The sequence below is a fragment of the Diospyros lotus genome, chromosome 1 (assembly GCF_014633365.1).
Source record: "Diospyros lotus cultivar Yz01 chromosome 1, ASM1463336v1, whole genome shotgun sequence".
NCBI lineage: Eukaryota > Viridiplantae > Streptophyta > Magnoliopsida > Ericales > Ebenaceae > Diospyros > Diospyros lotus.
This window is the reverse complement of record NC_068338.1, coordinates 49,144,313-49,158,881: the sequence shown is the minus strand read 5'-3', so window position 1 is coordinate 49,158,881 and position 14,569 is coordinate 49,144,313. Positions and strand designations below refer to the sequence as shown.

Genomic DNA, 14,569 nt, shown 5'->3' with positions numbered 1-14,569 from the left:
TAGTGAAGAACTGAAGAAGAAGACTAGAAGGAGATGAGCGACGACGCAGGAGGTGACGGCGATAGGAGGTGAAATAGGCGGCAGAGACGGACGGCGCTGGGCGACGAATCTGAAAGCAAAGGCGATGATGGCAGTAGCGAGACTGAGGCGACTGAACTGGACTTGCGATGGCGGTGAAAGAGCCAGCTTGCGGCGGTCGAGCTTGGCGACGACGACGGAGGAGTTGGAGGTGACGATGGGGGTGATAGCGAGGTGGATGGTGACGGGCGACAATAACAGTGGAAAATTGGTTGCAGAAGGTTGAAGATGAAGATATTGATTGGAAATAGATGTTTTGGTTGAAGATAAATGAGTAATTTCTATGGTCAACACAGCTTTTTCTCTGTAGCGGTTTGCAAAAAGCTGAGAGGAAGGAAATTTTGAAAAAGCTATTCAAATAGCGTTTAAGCTATTTGAGTTTGTCAAACATTTAATTAAAGAAGCTTGACAGCTGAAAAGCTATGCTAATAGCTTATAAGCGGTCAAACGGCTTAGCCAAACGGACCCTCAGCAATTAGTCAATTGCACTGCTCTGTTACAATTCAATCGATCACCCATGGAGGCTCTGCTGTGCCGGAGAAACGGCGACCCCACGGTGCCCCCGAACTCATCGGAAGCTTCGGCTCTGGCCTTCTCGACGGCTCAGCCAATCCCCGAACTGAACTCTCCCACTGCCGTCAGAGTTCGAATCAGGGCCACCAGCTTGAACTTCGCCAATTACCTTCAAATTCTGGGCAAGTACCAAGAAAAGCCGCCCTTTCCCTTCATCCCTGGCTCCGACTATTCTGGCGTCGTCGAATCTGTCGGACCCGGAGTTTCCAAGTTCAAAATTGGCGACCCAGTTTGCTCTTTCGCCTCCACCGGCTCTTTCGCCCAATTCATCGTCGCCGATGAAAATGCACTGTGAGTAATTCGTATACATGTATAGGTGCCAGTGTGTCACGACCAGTCTCACGTCCGTGGTCTTCTGAATGGTCTTGGATATATTACATTTAGCTAGCACTTCTAGGTAAGGACTCGTTAGTGTTGTAAATCGGATTAGAGCTAACTCAAGGCACCTACGAGTAGGTGCGGGCTAAAAACTGTTTTTGAGATTGGTTTAGTTTGGCGAGGACACTAAGAATTGAAATGAGCGAAGTTTGTCGTGACCAATCTTGTTGATAGTTTATTGGGTGGGGCATTTTTAAGTGAGGACTCATGGTGTTATAGATACAATTGCCATGCCATTCATATCTGCATTTGGTCGACCTAAAGCTTGAAATTTATGCCCCTGATACTATGGAGATATTCTTAAGTTGATGTTTCTTATGGGCATCAACTCATCTATCAATTTCCTATTTATATTCTGATCTTTGATGTCACCTGTATTGAGAAATTGAAGGTTTCGATTACCTGATGGATGTGACCTAGTTGCTGCTGCTGCACTTCCTGTTGCTTATGGAACATCACATGTGGCCTTGGTTCAGAGAGCTCAATTGAGCTCTGGTCAGGTATCAGCATCTTTTTTTTTTCTTTTTCTTTTTTCCGGTAGTGGCTGTGTTTCATGCCCTTCATATTTTGTTATAGACCATGTTTCCATCCAATGGCTATAACTTTAATTGTAGGTTTTACTGGTTCTTGGGGCAGCTGGAGGTGTTGGGGTCTCAGCTGTACAAATTGGAAAGATTTGTGGTGCCATTGTTATAGCCGTTGCCAGGTACTTCAACAAAGCAGTTTTTGTTTCCTGCTTGAATAAAGGGCTGAGTGATGGTTTGGATTTCAGGGGAGAAGAAAAGGTGCGGCTTTTGAAGTCTCTAGGGGTTGATCATGTTGTTGACTTGAGCAAAGGAAATGTCATTGAAAGTGTCAAGGGTTTCCTCAAAACAAGAAAACTCAAAGGGGTTGATGTATTATATGACCCAGTTGGGGGAAAGCTTACAAAGGAATCCCTGAAGCTATTGAATTGGGGAGCACAAATTCTGGTCATAGGTTTTGCTAGTGGAGAGATCCCTGTCATCCCTGCTAATATTGCTCTTGTTAAGGTAATTGTGACAATTTCATGAATGCTGAAGCCAGTCAAATACCTTGTTAGTTTGGTAGTAACTGGCTATTTGTTTGTTGTTTGTGGAAGGAGGTTGGGTGGATGCTTGTTCTTCATATGACAACATTGTGACAAATACATTGATGTGGAGGACTGGAAAAATGAAATAGTGATTCAGACCCAGATGACCACTGGAGCTGAAGTTACTATCATTCTAATTTATAAATTATCAGAGATTATGTGGGAATTTTGTGTTGAATCAAATCTTTCACAAATTAAATGATCTTGCACTGGCAGCAGCACAACCTAATAAAAATATGTGTTCTAAGCTACCAAGCTGGGGGCTCTTGGATTGGGCTTACTAATAAAATGAGGAGTCAAACTCCTGCTTTTCATATCTTGCATAGGCTTTAGCTGCTAATTATGCCAACATGGACAAAATTGGGTAGTGTTTAACAGTGTTTAGGGGCTTATTGCAGCTGTGAATTTCTTTCCGTTTCCTTTTTCCCTTTTTCTCTTTTCTGTTTTTGTAAGTTTGCACAACCCTATGCCTTGACCATTTTTGAGTTTTTGCTCTCTTTCTTTCTCTAGTTTGGTAGCTCATTCATTTATTTATGCATTTTGTCATTACTGTTAGTATGGTGTGGAATCTAAAGAGAATATACATGGTTGAGTTAATCCATAATCCCATATATGGCTGTCTTTCAATATGTTTTGGTGTCCACACATACTTGCGATTGACATGCATGGACTTAGAAAGCTAGGTAAATACTGGAGTAGTTGGTCAGTCAAGTTTATTTTAACTTGTGTCTACTATGTTATATTTTGGAAAATCAGACCAAACTGTCAAATTGTTGAAGAATATAGCCCTTTTTTGCTGGCCTGCCCAGAAAGCCATCCAATTTGGCTATGCTGTGAAAACGAGCATAATACAAAGTAAAAATGAAATTTTTTTATGTGTTTTGAGGAACTTAAAAAGTCTTATCTATGGAAGAAAAAAAAAATTGAAAAGTTTAAATGGAATAACCAATAATGATCAAGAAAGTTTCATAAATCCTAGCACTTTAAATATGTTTGAGATGGCCAACTCCATTCTGTTAATTTAACAGGATAATCTTTGCCCTTTTTGTCAATTTAAATTAATAACTACTGGGTTATAAAGTTTTCAGCTGTAGTTTAATTGTTTGTTTGCTGTTATGCAGAACTGGACGATTCATGGACTCTACTGGGGAAGCTATCAAATACACCGACCTGGTGCACTGGGAGATTCTATGGAGAAACTAATGTTCTGGTTGACAAGTGGTGTAATCAAGATCCACATCTCTCACACTTACAGCCTCCCAGAGGTTTGGAGCTCCATGCTTTTAGCACCTTTAGCGACTTTAGCTTTCACATCTCACTTTTAATTTATGAAAGTTTCTTGTCAAATGGGATTTTTATAAATATCTTTAGTGTTTACTCTATGCCATATTATCCATGTCAATGACATATCATGATTTCGCATATCCAACCCAAACAAGCTAATAATCATAGGAGATCAATGAAATCTATAATGATAGGACCTGGCACTCACAGTTCAGATATCCAACCCATACAAGCTAATAATCATAGGAGATCAATGAAATCAATAATCAGGACCTGGCACTCGTAGTTCATCATATAGACCAGAATCAATTAAAGGAACAATGAATTCCAAGCTCTAAGAGCTATTTGTAACTCTGTCTCCAGCTTATAAGATTCAGATCAGGGCCCTTGTATGCTCTCGGATGGGTTGTTGGAGCAGAGGAGTACCTGTCTCACTGACTGTAGAAGTGAAAATTATAGTAGGTTTTGAAATTTCGAACAGAATCATCAAAGTGTCCCTCTCCCCTATAATGCACTTGCAATGAAAAAGGTATAGTGCATCTATCAATGGTTCCACCCGCACAGATGATTTGGCTTTTCTTCTTCAGCATTGATTCACTTCTCCTATAATCAATTTTTTCTATAATCCTGTAACCTTCATGTTAAAATCAGTTATGTTAGTCTTCCATCTTGTTACTTGTTTCAATTATTCGACTCCTTATTCCATATGGTTGCTTCTCTTTTCATTGAGAAAAACAGCTTCCTCCCACCTATCAGGTTTTCAGTACAAATATTACCAGATCATGCCAATTTTGATCTACTTAATGGATTTGAATCCAGGGAAGGATGCTGCCTCTGCTTCTCATGTTGAAGCTGCCAATACCTAGTCTTTATCCTCTGCTGTCATTACGCTTTTCTTTGGTAAAAGCAAAGTATCCTTGTTTAACAAGACTAGTGATTTTCTTTGCCCCTTTTGTTTGAAAGCCATCCAGGGTTGATCGACTGTTATGCCCTATAAGACTAAAGCGACTCTCTCAGTTGATTGAATCTTCTAATTTAAATCAGTGGTTCACTTTTCTTTACAGTTTCTTCTTTTGGAAGATAAATCACCATGGATGAGGGTTTCATCTATGATGTAACTTCCTCTCGGGAACACTCGGTGAGAGCAAAAGGATAATGCAAACAAATAAAACTTAATAATCTCTATCATATATAGTTTCCGTGATTTAGTAAGAAACCCTTGAGCATGGTATGCATTATAACAACCTTAAAGGCTTGATACATTGTTGTTGTTGTTGTTATTTTCGTCGATTGCGGGCTGCATTTGAAGTCAAGATCTTTTAGAGAAATCTCAGGAATAGTACTTGAGATTCTTACTATTCAAATTCTCAAGTTGCCATATTTTGCATAATGTCTGGGTGCATACGAGAAATTGCAGTTTTGACATCTATAATCTGATGGAGAGAACATTTGTATTTGTTATTGGCAGGCCAACCTTGCATTTGCAGCAATGAAGGACAGGAAAGTGATTGGGAAGGTGATGATTGCTTTTGGAGATGAGAAAAAGGCAAGACCCAAGCTTTAAATCTGGTTGGAATTTGAATAGTTTAGGGAATAAAGCCTCAGCTTTTCTTTGTTCATGTTCTGCAATGAAGGGTTGGCAAAGGCAGAAATGGCTTTAAATGAAGTGGATGTTTGCTGTGTTTTTATTTCTTTGGATCACAAACAAGAGGATAACTTGGTTTCTATTTCTCTTTTTTTCAATTATTATTAGTGGCTTCAGTTAGTTTGTAATAAAAAAGTCACCTATTATTATCTTGTAATAGAAATAGTCTTTTTATAAAAGAAAATAAACATAAGTCTTTTTTGGGGGGCTATATATTAAAAAGAGAAACATCATGCATTAATTATTTTAATTTCAAAAATCTAGAAACCAAAAAAATATTCAATATATTAAATCATTAAAAATTATATGTAATATATTATATTAATCAATTTTTTCAATACTATCTACTCAAAGTCTACCAATTCAATGATATATATATGTATATACACGTGTATATTATGCTTGTTTTAAACTTTGTTTAAACGAAATTTATTTATAAAAATTCATATTTCGCTCAAAAAATTATTTTTTATTTTTGTTTAATCTTTAAAATATCTCTATTACTGCGTGATTTAGAATTTGAGCATTTTACTATCTTATTGAAGTTAAAGGTATATCACTTCATCTGGGAAAAAAAAAAGATAAAATTAAAAAAATAGAAATTTATTGGAGGCTTCCAGATCCGCCACGTGGCGATCGACGGCCGCTGATGTGGCAGACACCATCTGGTGTTATCTACTGATTATCCAACCAGCCGATTGCAGGTCGTATCAGGTCCGATCAGAACCGAACCGGTTTATCGACCGACGACGACGATGAAGATCATCCATGTCCCGTGCTTGCAAGACAACTACTCGTACATGTACGATTCCGATCGGTTCCTTTATTCGTACATATTCGCTTTTTTCGCGGATTCTTGCAGTTGTGTCGCTAGGGATTTCAATTGATCGAACAATCCTAGTGAAATTCAGTTTTTATGTATGTGAATACGGTGAAATCTGTTGCAGAATCATAGACGAGGCCACCAAAGAGGGAGCAGCCGTGGATCCTGTTGAGCCTGAAAAGGTTGTCCGGGTCGCCGGAGAGAATGGCGTCGAGCTGAAGCTTGTCCTCACCACGCACCACCACTGGTTGAAATTTGTTTCTATATTAGGGTTTTTAGTGATTATCACTTATTTAGTTTTCATGGTTTTGCTTGTACTAATCGATGCTTATATGTGTGAACATATGATAGGGATCACGCCGGCGGAAATGAGAAGATCAAGGATTTGGTGCCGGGGATTAGGGTTTATGGCGGTTCAGTCGATAATGTAAAGGGTTGTACTGATAAATTAGAAAATGGGGATAAGTTGTCACTTGGGAGGGATATCCATATATTGGCTCTTCACACACCTTGGTATGGCTTCTATCTTGTTGTCTCGCCAATCTCATGCATTATCTAGGACATGGATTTATAATTTTGAGCACATAAGTCAGTACCTAAATAGTGGTTAGGTTTTTCTAGTAGCCTAGTATGTTATTGAATAAGTTGCATTTGTTTCTCCATTGGGATGTATCTTTAATGATATGGTTGGATTTTGATTCATTATGTTTATCCTGTTACTTTGACCTGTTATCATCAGCCACACCAAAGGTCATATAAGTTACTATGTGACTGGGAAAGATGAAGAGGACCCTGCTGTTTTCACCGGTGACACATTGGTGAGTGGAGATACCTATCTCCTCAGTCATTATTCTATGGTTTATGGCCTAATTTGTTCATAAGGTTTTATAGAAAGAAATTGAAAGTTGGACTGTGAAACTAAGTTGGTCTATGCAGGTGGAGAAACTTTTCATAAACTTATTCTTATACAACTTCTGCAAATCATGGTGGAATTTTAAAATGTATTAGGTTAATGAAAATTTGAAACGGAATTAGTTTTATTTCATCTGCTCTAAACTTATTCTTATACAGTTCTTCTGCAAATCATGGTGGAATTTTAAAATGTATTAGGTTAATGAAAATTTGAAACGGAATTAGTTTTATTTCATCTGCTCTTTAAGTTTCAACGAAGACTGAGTTTTTGCTTTATATGGAATTTTGAATTGTATGGGGTTTGAAACACCAGTGGCAGCATTGTTCATTAGCAGGTTTGTTTTGGTGATCAGTTTGATTTTCAATTTCTTTTGGGAATTACCCATATATAATTTTGAACTTTCTTTGTGGTCATTGCATCTCTAAACAGGAAAAATGTCTCTTGAACTATTAGTATTGATTTTCATTCTAATGTGTAGTTCATTGCTGGTTGTGGCAAATTTTTCGAAGGCACAGCCGAACAAATGTACCAATCCCTATGTGTGACATTGGGCTCATTGCCAAAGCCAACTCGAGTTTACTGTGGCCACGAGGTAATATGTCTAGGTTCCTCTGTATTGTTCTTTGGGTGGCATGTTATTTCTCTTTTCTGTATTACTATTTATGGAGGAAGGGTTGCTTGATGTTTGCCACTCTGCTAGGTATCTCTGGGTATCTAATCGCATGTAAAATTGTTGTTCTGACGAATGCTCAACTCACTGCTAGGTGTCCATCTTGGGAAGGTGTAGTTTACCTCCCATGCTTCACAGGCATCCATCAACTAATTTTACATTATAACATGTTATGGTGCTAAAGAGCATCCTATAATTAGATTTGGTGCTTGATAATAGAGAAAAGATCTATATAATTAATTCCAGGTAGCTGGAGAAAAAGAAGAGACTACATGTGGGAAAGCCTTGCTAGATCTTTAGCAACTGAGGGATATTAGGTTCTTCTGGGGTAAATTTGGTCACTGAATCTTTTATCGCTAATCATACAATTAGACACTTTTTTAGTGTGCGTGTGGGGAAGAGAGAGAGAATTGGGGGGGGGGGGGGGGGGGGCGGTTGAAAGCATGGACACTCTTAAGAAGGTTTACTCAGGTCAAACATTTGGTAGTGTGGGAGACTTGCCAAAACATCTCCTGCTATTTTTCATGATTTTAAACATTGTTGGGATGCTTGGGATATGCAGCCTCTGTGGAAGGAACATGCATGCCAATCATTTAAATAAATTAGACCATGTTGGAAATCAAATAAAAGTTGGAAATCAATTATAAAATAAACATAATTTGTTTCTTTTTGATGAGTAAAAACAATTTTTCTCTGCCATGTCCCCCATTTTCCAAAAGTTCCTATCAATGTGTTTTATATCACATGTTTGTATCAATGCTTATTGGCTTCAGATTTCTTTTAATATGACATTTATAGGTATTGGTCTGTCTTTGAAATTCATAGTCTGTTCCATTTGAGTTCCTCTGTTGGGTAAAATCTGGGCTGCCCTACTGAAGGTGTCTTAATCACACATACGGGAGTGACAAACTTGTTTGTGTGCTCCGGAATGTGGACATTAGTGCAGGTCTTTCCTTTATTGTGAAGGGGAACTGATACGTTTGGTTTTTTTTCCAGTATACAGTGAAGAATCTACAGTTTGCTCTCACTGTTGAACCAGACAATGCAAGGACAGTGCAGAAGTTTTCGTGGGCTCAGCAAAAGAGACAGGCACAACTTCCCACTGTGCCCTCAACCATTGAAGAAGAACTGGAAACTAATCCATTCATGCGGGTTGATCTACCAGAGATTCAGGTATATTATTGCTTTTATTTGGAGAATTATTGGTGCTTGCATAGAGTAGTTTTCAATTTTAGTGCCAAATATCAATATTCTAAAAACTGGTTGGAGTATCGAACCAAAAAAGGGAAAGGGCCAAGAGTTAAGGGTAATTATACAGAAATAAAAATAATTATAATTTGGATCTAAATCTAAAACTGAAAAAGAAAAAAAAAAAGAAAGGAATTCGTAACCTGGTAAACAGGCCAGTTCAATAGGTGGATTTTGTCTGCTCAACTGGACCAATCTAGCAACTGGTTGCAATTAACACCTATGTTGCACGGAAACGGAAACGGGAAACGTTTCTGATAGGAAACGGAAATGTGAAAACGGACGTTTTTCTAAAAAATAGACATAAATAGGGTCCGAAACGGGAATAGGAAACGTTTCCGAAACGTTTCGAAAATGGAGAAACGGCACCTATGAGGTGTTTCCGTGCAACATAGATTAACACAGTATGAGGGGTCAATTTGGTCTGATTTTCATACACTAATTTATGTTTGTTTCTTTTTGGTGTTATCTATTTTCTCCAAAATCAACCTCACTCGACCTAAATAAGAACATACCTTCGGTAATGTGGAGGCAAAGTGCATTTGAGGCATACAACTTTCTGAATTAGTTCTTTCCAAACTTTTCAGGATAAGGTTGGAAGCAAATCCCCTGTGGAAGCTCTCAAGGAGATAAGACAGCGAAAGGACAACTGGAGAGGTTGACTGAAGATACGAGTGCAATGCTGTCATGTTTCCGATCTGTAAGTTTCTGGTATGTAATGCTTGCAATAAGGAAATATGATACAACTATGCTTTCTCTTATGCCGGCTGTGTAAGCACTGTCCTAATGTTGAATGCGACTAGAGAATGTTTGGCTATGGCCAACTGATGATGTACTTGTATATTGTGAAATGGCAGAAACTCTTTTCATTTCTTGGAAGGTGCTCTTATTTGTTCGGAATGTTAGTTCAAGGTTGCTCCTCTCCTCTTTTGTTACTATTGAAACACCACCGGTCACTGGTATAACATATGCTCATATTTTGCACTTATTAATGTTTTATTGTCCAACATTATGTGCCGAATAAGAAAGCACCAGAAGCTACTATATCTTCTTGGTGTCGGGTAATTAGCACATCCATCATGTGATCGATGCTTTTCTCATTACATTGAATTTACCGTTGTCACTCTCTGTCAGGCTTGACAGCACAGACCATTTTTCTTCTTTTTCTTCCGATAAATAGAGAAAGGCTAGAATTACCCAGAAAAAAAACTAGGAAAGACCATTTTTATTGAGCCATGGTGATGTTCTCAGATTCATTGCAAGCTTTGTGCCTGCATTTGTATGTTGTAGTTGTGATTGAACGAATTTTCGGGCCAAGCTTGAAAATCTTTTTTGTTTTTCCCGCATCCAGCTTGAAAAACATTTTAACAGCCTGTTTCTGAGTTGAAAATATTTCTTTGAACCTGCATCAAATTTCTTGAATGGAACATTTAGAGTGTGTTTGATTGTACATATTTATTATAAAAAAATATATAATTATTATATATATTTTTTTATGAAAGTAATCAAATATTTTTTATAAAAAATGTATATGGTATAAATATTTAAATTTTTTTTTATAAAATTTATTTTTTAAGAGAGAGAGGTGATTTTTATTTTTTAATTAATTATTACTTCAAATTTAATTCTAAATAATGTAATGAAGTGCACTCTTCTCTCATTCTAGGTCAATCATTTTCCACCCTGAAGTAGCAGCTATCTTGAGAGAATCTTTACGATTGATGCCCCTTTGGATTGGGTACTCAGCAATACTTTTGTTTTTGTTTTTCTCTAAAATAATTGAGAAAAGGGAAAGTCTGCAGATTCTACAGTGACACGGCCAAGACTGAATAAAGACTGTACAAGGCCCATAAAGTTTGTGTAGGTCCAACTAAGTGCTCCACTTCTACATAATTGGAAGGATAGTCGTGTACTGAATTTGAGGTTGATATGATATTGGACTATATGTTATCACAATAAAGTTAAGAGAGTACATTGCAGAAAATATGTGCAATTATAATAAACAGTTTGTGCAATATGACTTTATACAAGTCGATAATAAAATCATCACTATTTTCAAAATGTATCCCAAATTAGTAATTGACTTCAACAATATAATAATGCCTGTTGCTATGTTATAGGACAACAGATTATACAATTGATGATGATAAATTAATTAATTAGTTAAATATACATATGAATTAAAATAAAAAAATTATTAGGTAATAAATATGCAAAGCAGTGAATGACTTTTGATAAATACAAATAAGAATACTGTAATATATTCACAATTTATATAAATAGTAAAATTACATGCTTAGCCTATAATATTTCATGAACATGATGAGCTATTTTCACAGTTAAACAAACATTTTCTCAATTAACATAGAAAATGACTATTCTGTCCATATATTGTAAAATAATACATTTATGATTTTAAGTGAATATTTCTCTTTTTTTTTATTGAATAGTTAAAAAAGGCATAAAACTAATAAATATAAAGAAAAACGAAAGGCAACTGTTAAAAAGCGCATTGAATATAGATCAATCTCAGATAATATATATATTTATTATATTTTATTTATAACATTAAATATTTTTTACTAGTTGACTTTATTGTAATAAATGTACTTGTGTTAACACTAAATAATAAAAAAATATTTAGTCTTAAAAATAAAATATAATTAATACACGTTATTTGAAAATAGGATATATTTATCTTAAACTTCACATGATATATATATATATATTATGTAATTTATTACTTTTGCAAAAACAAAAAATAAAACGTAAACACAAGGGTTGGTTAGTTTAGTTAGTGTGGAAGTAGAAAAAATGAGGAGTTAATCTAAATTTAAGTGAAGTAAGCGCCTGCTTACATACTAATTTTTGGAACTATAACTCAAAACTTTACTCAAGTCGAGGAAATTAATTAAGCAAAATTCAAAATCACTTTTGTTATTGAAAAATAAAAGGGTACAAAACAAACGGGGTCGATGACAAAGTGTCAATTTCGTAGAAGATTAGGGTTGGGGAAATTAAAGATACTGTCTGCATCCAATGGCGGATCCAAAGAAGATATTCATATTCTCACTTATCACGCACACATACGTCGTAATGTAATGCCTTTTTTTAGTTTAGGCGTACCGTTCATTGTCGACGACGAAAGACAGCGGAAAGACAGAATCTGGCATTGTCACAGTCCAACAAGCTGCCGCTGCCGCTGCTTTAGTTGCCATTTCACTGGACTGGACCTTCAAAATGCTAAGTCGAATGGCTCCGCATCATGGTGCCGACGACCAGATGCACGAACCACGTGCTCTGATGCGTGCGTTTGCATCATGGCTTCCCAGACTACTTTTGCCGAAAGCAACCTCCACCTCCGGCGCCGATCAACGAGAAGACAGCGATGCATCTATGATGGCCAACATGACTAGTCCCACGGTGGAGACCGGCCGCTGCCCGCCACCACCACAACTGTCTCTGACGCCCGCCAGTACGGCAATCGCTCCACAGGCTTCCAAGGTTTAATTAGGGTTCTGAACGTGTGAGTGGGTTTTTAATTCAGTTACTTTATATAAAAATACAATACCTATAAAAATAAAATAAAAGTATAAGATTTATTTAAATATTTATTAAAACTGAGATAATTTTTTATAATTAAACAACTCACCCTCTATTTTGGGATTATTGCTCGAGTCCTTCTACAGCCAGGTAAGTTGGCAAACAGATTTATAAAATAAAAATTAAAAGACTAAAATATCATCAGTCATATTGTATTAAAAAAAGTATAATACAATGTGGGTGAAGGCATTTTAATCTTTTAATTCTCATTTTGTAAGTTTGTCTGTCAACTTGTCTGCCTCTTAAGAATTTTTCTTATTACTCTTGCGTGGTCCCCGCCGCTTGTGTTTTTGATTTTGACAAAAAAGATAAATCACAAATAGAGATTTTGTCTCACTAAACAAACCCACCCTCTATCTTCAGACTATAATTAGTGCATTACATGCTTGAAAACCTGCAATTCACATATTCGTCATCAAATATATGAATTTATCAGTAGGAATCAATTACACTTCAATTGTTCTTGGTAATTTAGTAATCATTGCCCTCAAACTGTTTTGATTCTATAAAAAAAAGAATAATTAAAGGGCGTAGAAAAAATTTCATACAAATATTTTAATATTTAAATCAGATATTAAAAATTTAAAGATTATATTGAAATCAATATTAGAGATTTACTTCTTTTGAAATAAAGATTTATCCATTTATAAAAAGCATGAAATCTTTTCATATTTTTTAGTATTAAGATTATTTTAGATAATATTTATCTTATTTTTCTGAGGTTCATTAAGATTAGCATTTTTATGCATATCGTTTATTATGATATTTTCGAGATTCATTATAATTATAATTTTTATAAATAATATTTATTTTTTTAACAAAATTTTTGAAACAAAGATTTATTCAAAACGCCTCCCTCAAAGTTATATATAGATGTATATATTCTTCTGTGCGAGCATGAGTTGTAGAGTCACTAGTGCAAGTGCAGTTGCAGATGAGATTAATCCGCTCTCTTTCGTCTTGTTGTTGTAGTAGTAGGTAGCTAGCTAGCTTCCATTAAAGAGCACGGCCTGAGACAGCCTTCCGCATAACAGTACGTACCGGTACTGTTGTGTTATTCAAACTCCAATTATCAATACCCACCCTTTTCCCCCTTTAATAATTCACCACTCTCGTCTTCATCCACCATACCATACCATACCATACCCCCTTAGTCTTTTCTTTTTTTTTTTTTTTTAAATCCAACAACTATGGTATAGTTACCAAATCCCACTACTACTAATGTTATGGTTCAACAGTGATAAATGATCCAGTCAATTCCATTCAATTGTAGCAAAGTTACAAACAAATTAATCTGTTGATTCGGTGACTTGGTCGGCCTCAGATATAATTATTATTTTAAAGTAAAATATTAGGATTATTTTAACAATAGGGTCATTTTGGCTGTGGGGGTGGGGGAGTGGTGGTCAAAGATAGATGGAGAGGGGGATCAAGAAGAAAGCGCCCGCGGTGGCAACAGCGAAAGAAGGGTTGTCTGAAGCGGCGGTAACACTGCGACAAAATCGATGGTTTGTCTATATGCGTATGTATTGCGTTGATGCTTCAAACCTCAAATAATTTCTGTGCGTCTGTGGTGTGAATCACACTGTGTTCATCATTTCCTTTGCAAATTCAAGCTGTTGCCGACAGCCACATCTCCATCCATCCACCCTCTTTTATCTTTCATCAAATTCAATTTATTTTATATATTAACTATTATTTTATGTGATATATCTATCTATCATAATATCTTTATCTTCATATAGGAGTGGAAATTCACTCATAGTTCATAGATCAAATAATCAGGCAAATAATACGTCAATGTTAGTTTGATAGGTCATGAATTTGATTATCGTCCTGCACAGTGAAACGAAACCTCACACTTGTAATTTACTTCCCTTTACATAATCGATGGCACGAATATCAGGGGTCGCGCAAAAACAATCATCTCAAGAGTGAAAATTCAATGAGGTAGTGTTTATTAAGGTAATGTTATAAATTGAAAAATATGGAATATGAAAAGTATCTCGAATAAAAGTATTTTTCGTTGTATTTGTTAAATTTTTTTAAAAGAAATCACATGATTTTTTATCTTTAATTTTTAAGATAAATTTATCCCTTTTTTTTCTTTCGGATAACTTATCTTGAACTTTACAAATAAATTATTTTGACAAAATCTTATTTTACTCATTTTAACAAACACTACCTAATCAAAATATGGACTAAAAAAATGAGATATGAAAAATATTTTAGACAAAAATATT

General features: G+C 35.9%; 1 protein-coding gene across 1 annotated transcript; it reads left to right on the top strand.

The window, feature by feature from the left end:
- The first annotated feature begins 528 nt into the window (after nt 1–528).
- LOC127810215 (uncharacterized) lies at nt 529–9,602 on the top strand. Its single transcript, XM_052349558.1, has 13 exons — nt 529–942; nt 1,421–1,529; nt 1,644–1,735; nt 1,802–2,060; nt 3,262–3,405; nt 4,893–4,970; nt 5,774–5,871; nt 6,017–6,139; nt 6,244–6,405; nt 6,632–6,710; nt 7,284–7,397; nt 8,472–8,648; nt 9,311–9,602. The coding sequence occupies exons 1-13, from the start codon at nt 596–598 to the stop codon at nt 9,383–9,385; spliced, it is 1,857 nt and encodes a 618-aa protein (XP_052205518.1). The 5' UTR covers nt 529–595; the 3' UTR covers nt 9,386–9,602.
- The last annotated feature ends 4,967 nt before the right edge of the window (nt 9,603–14,569 follow it).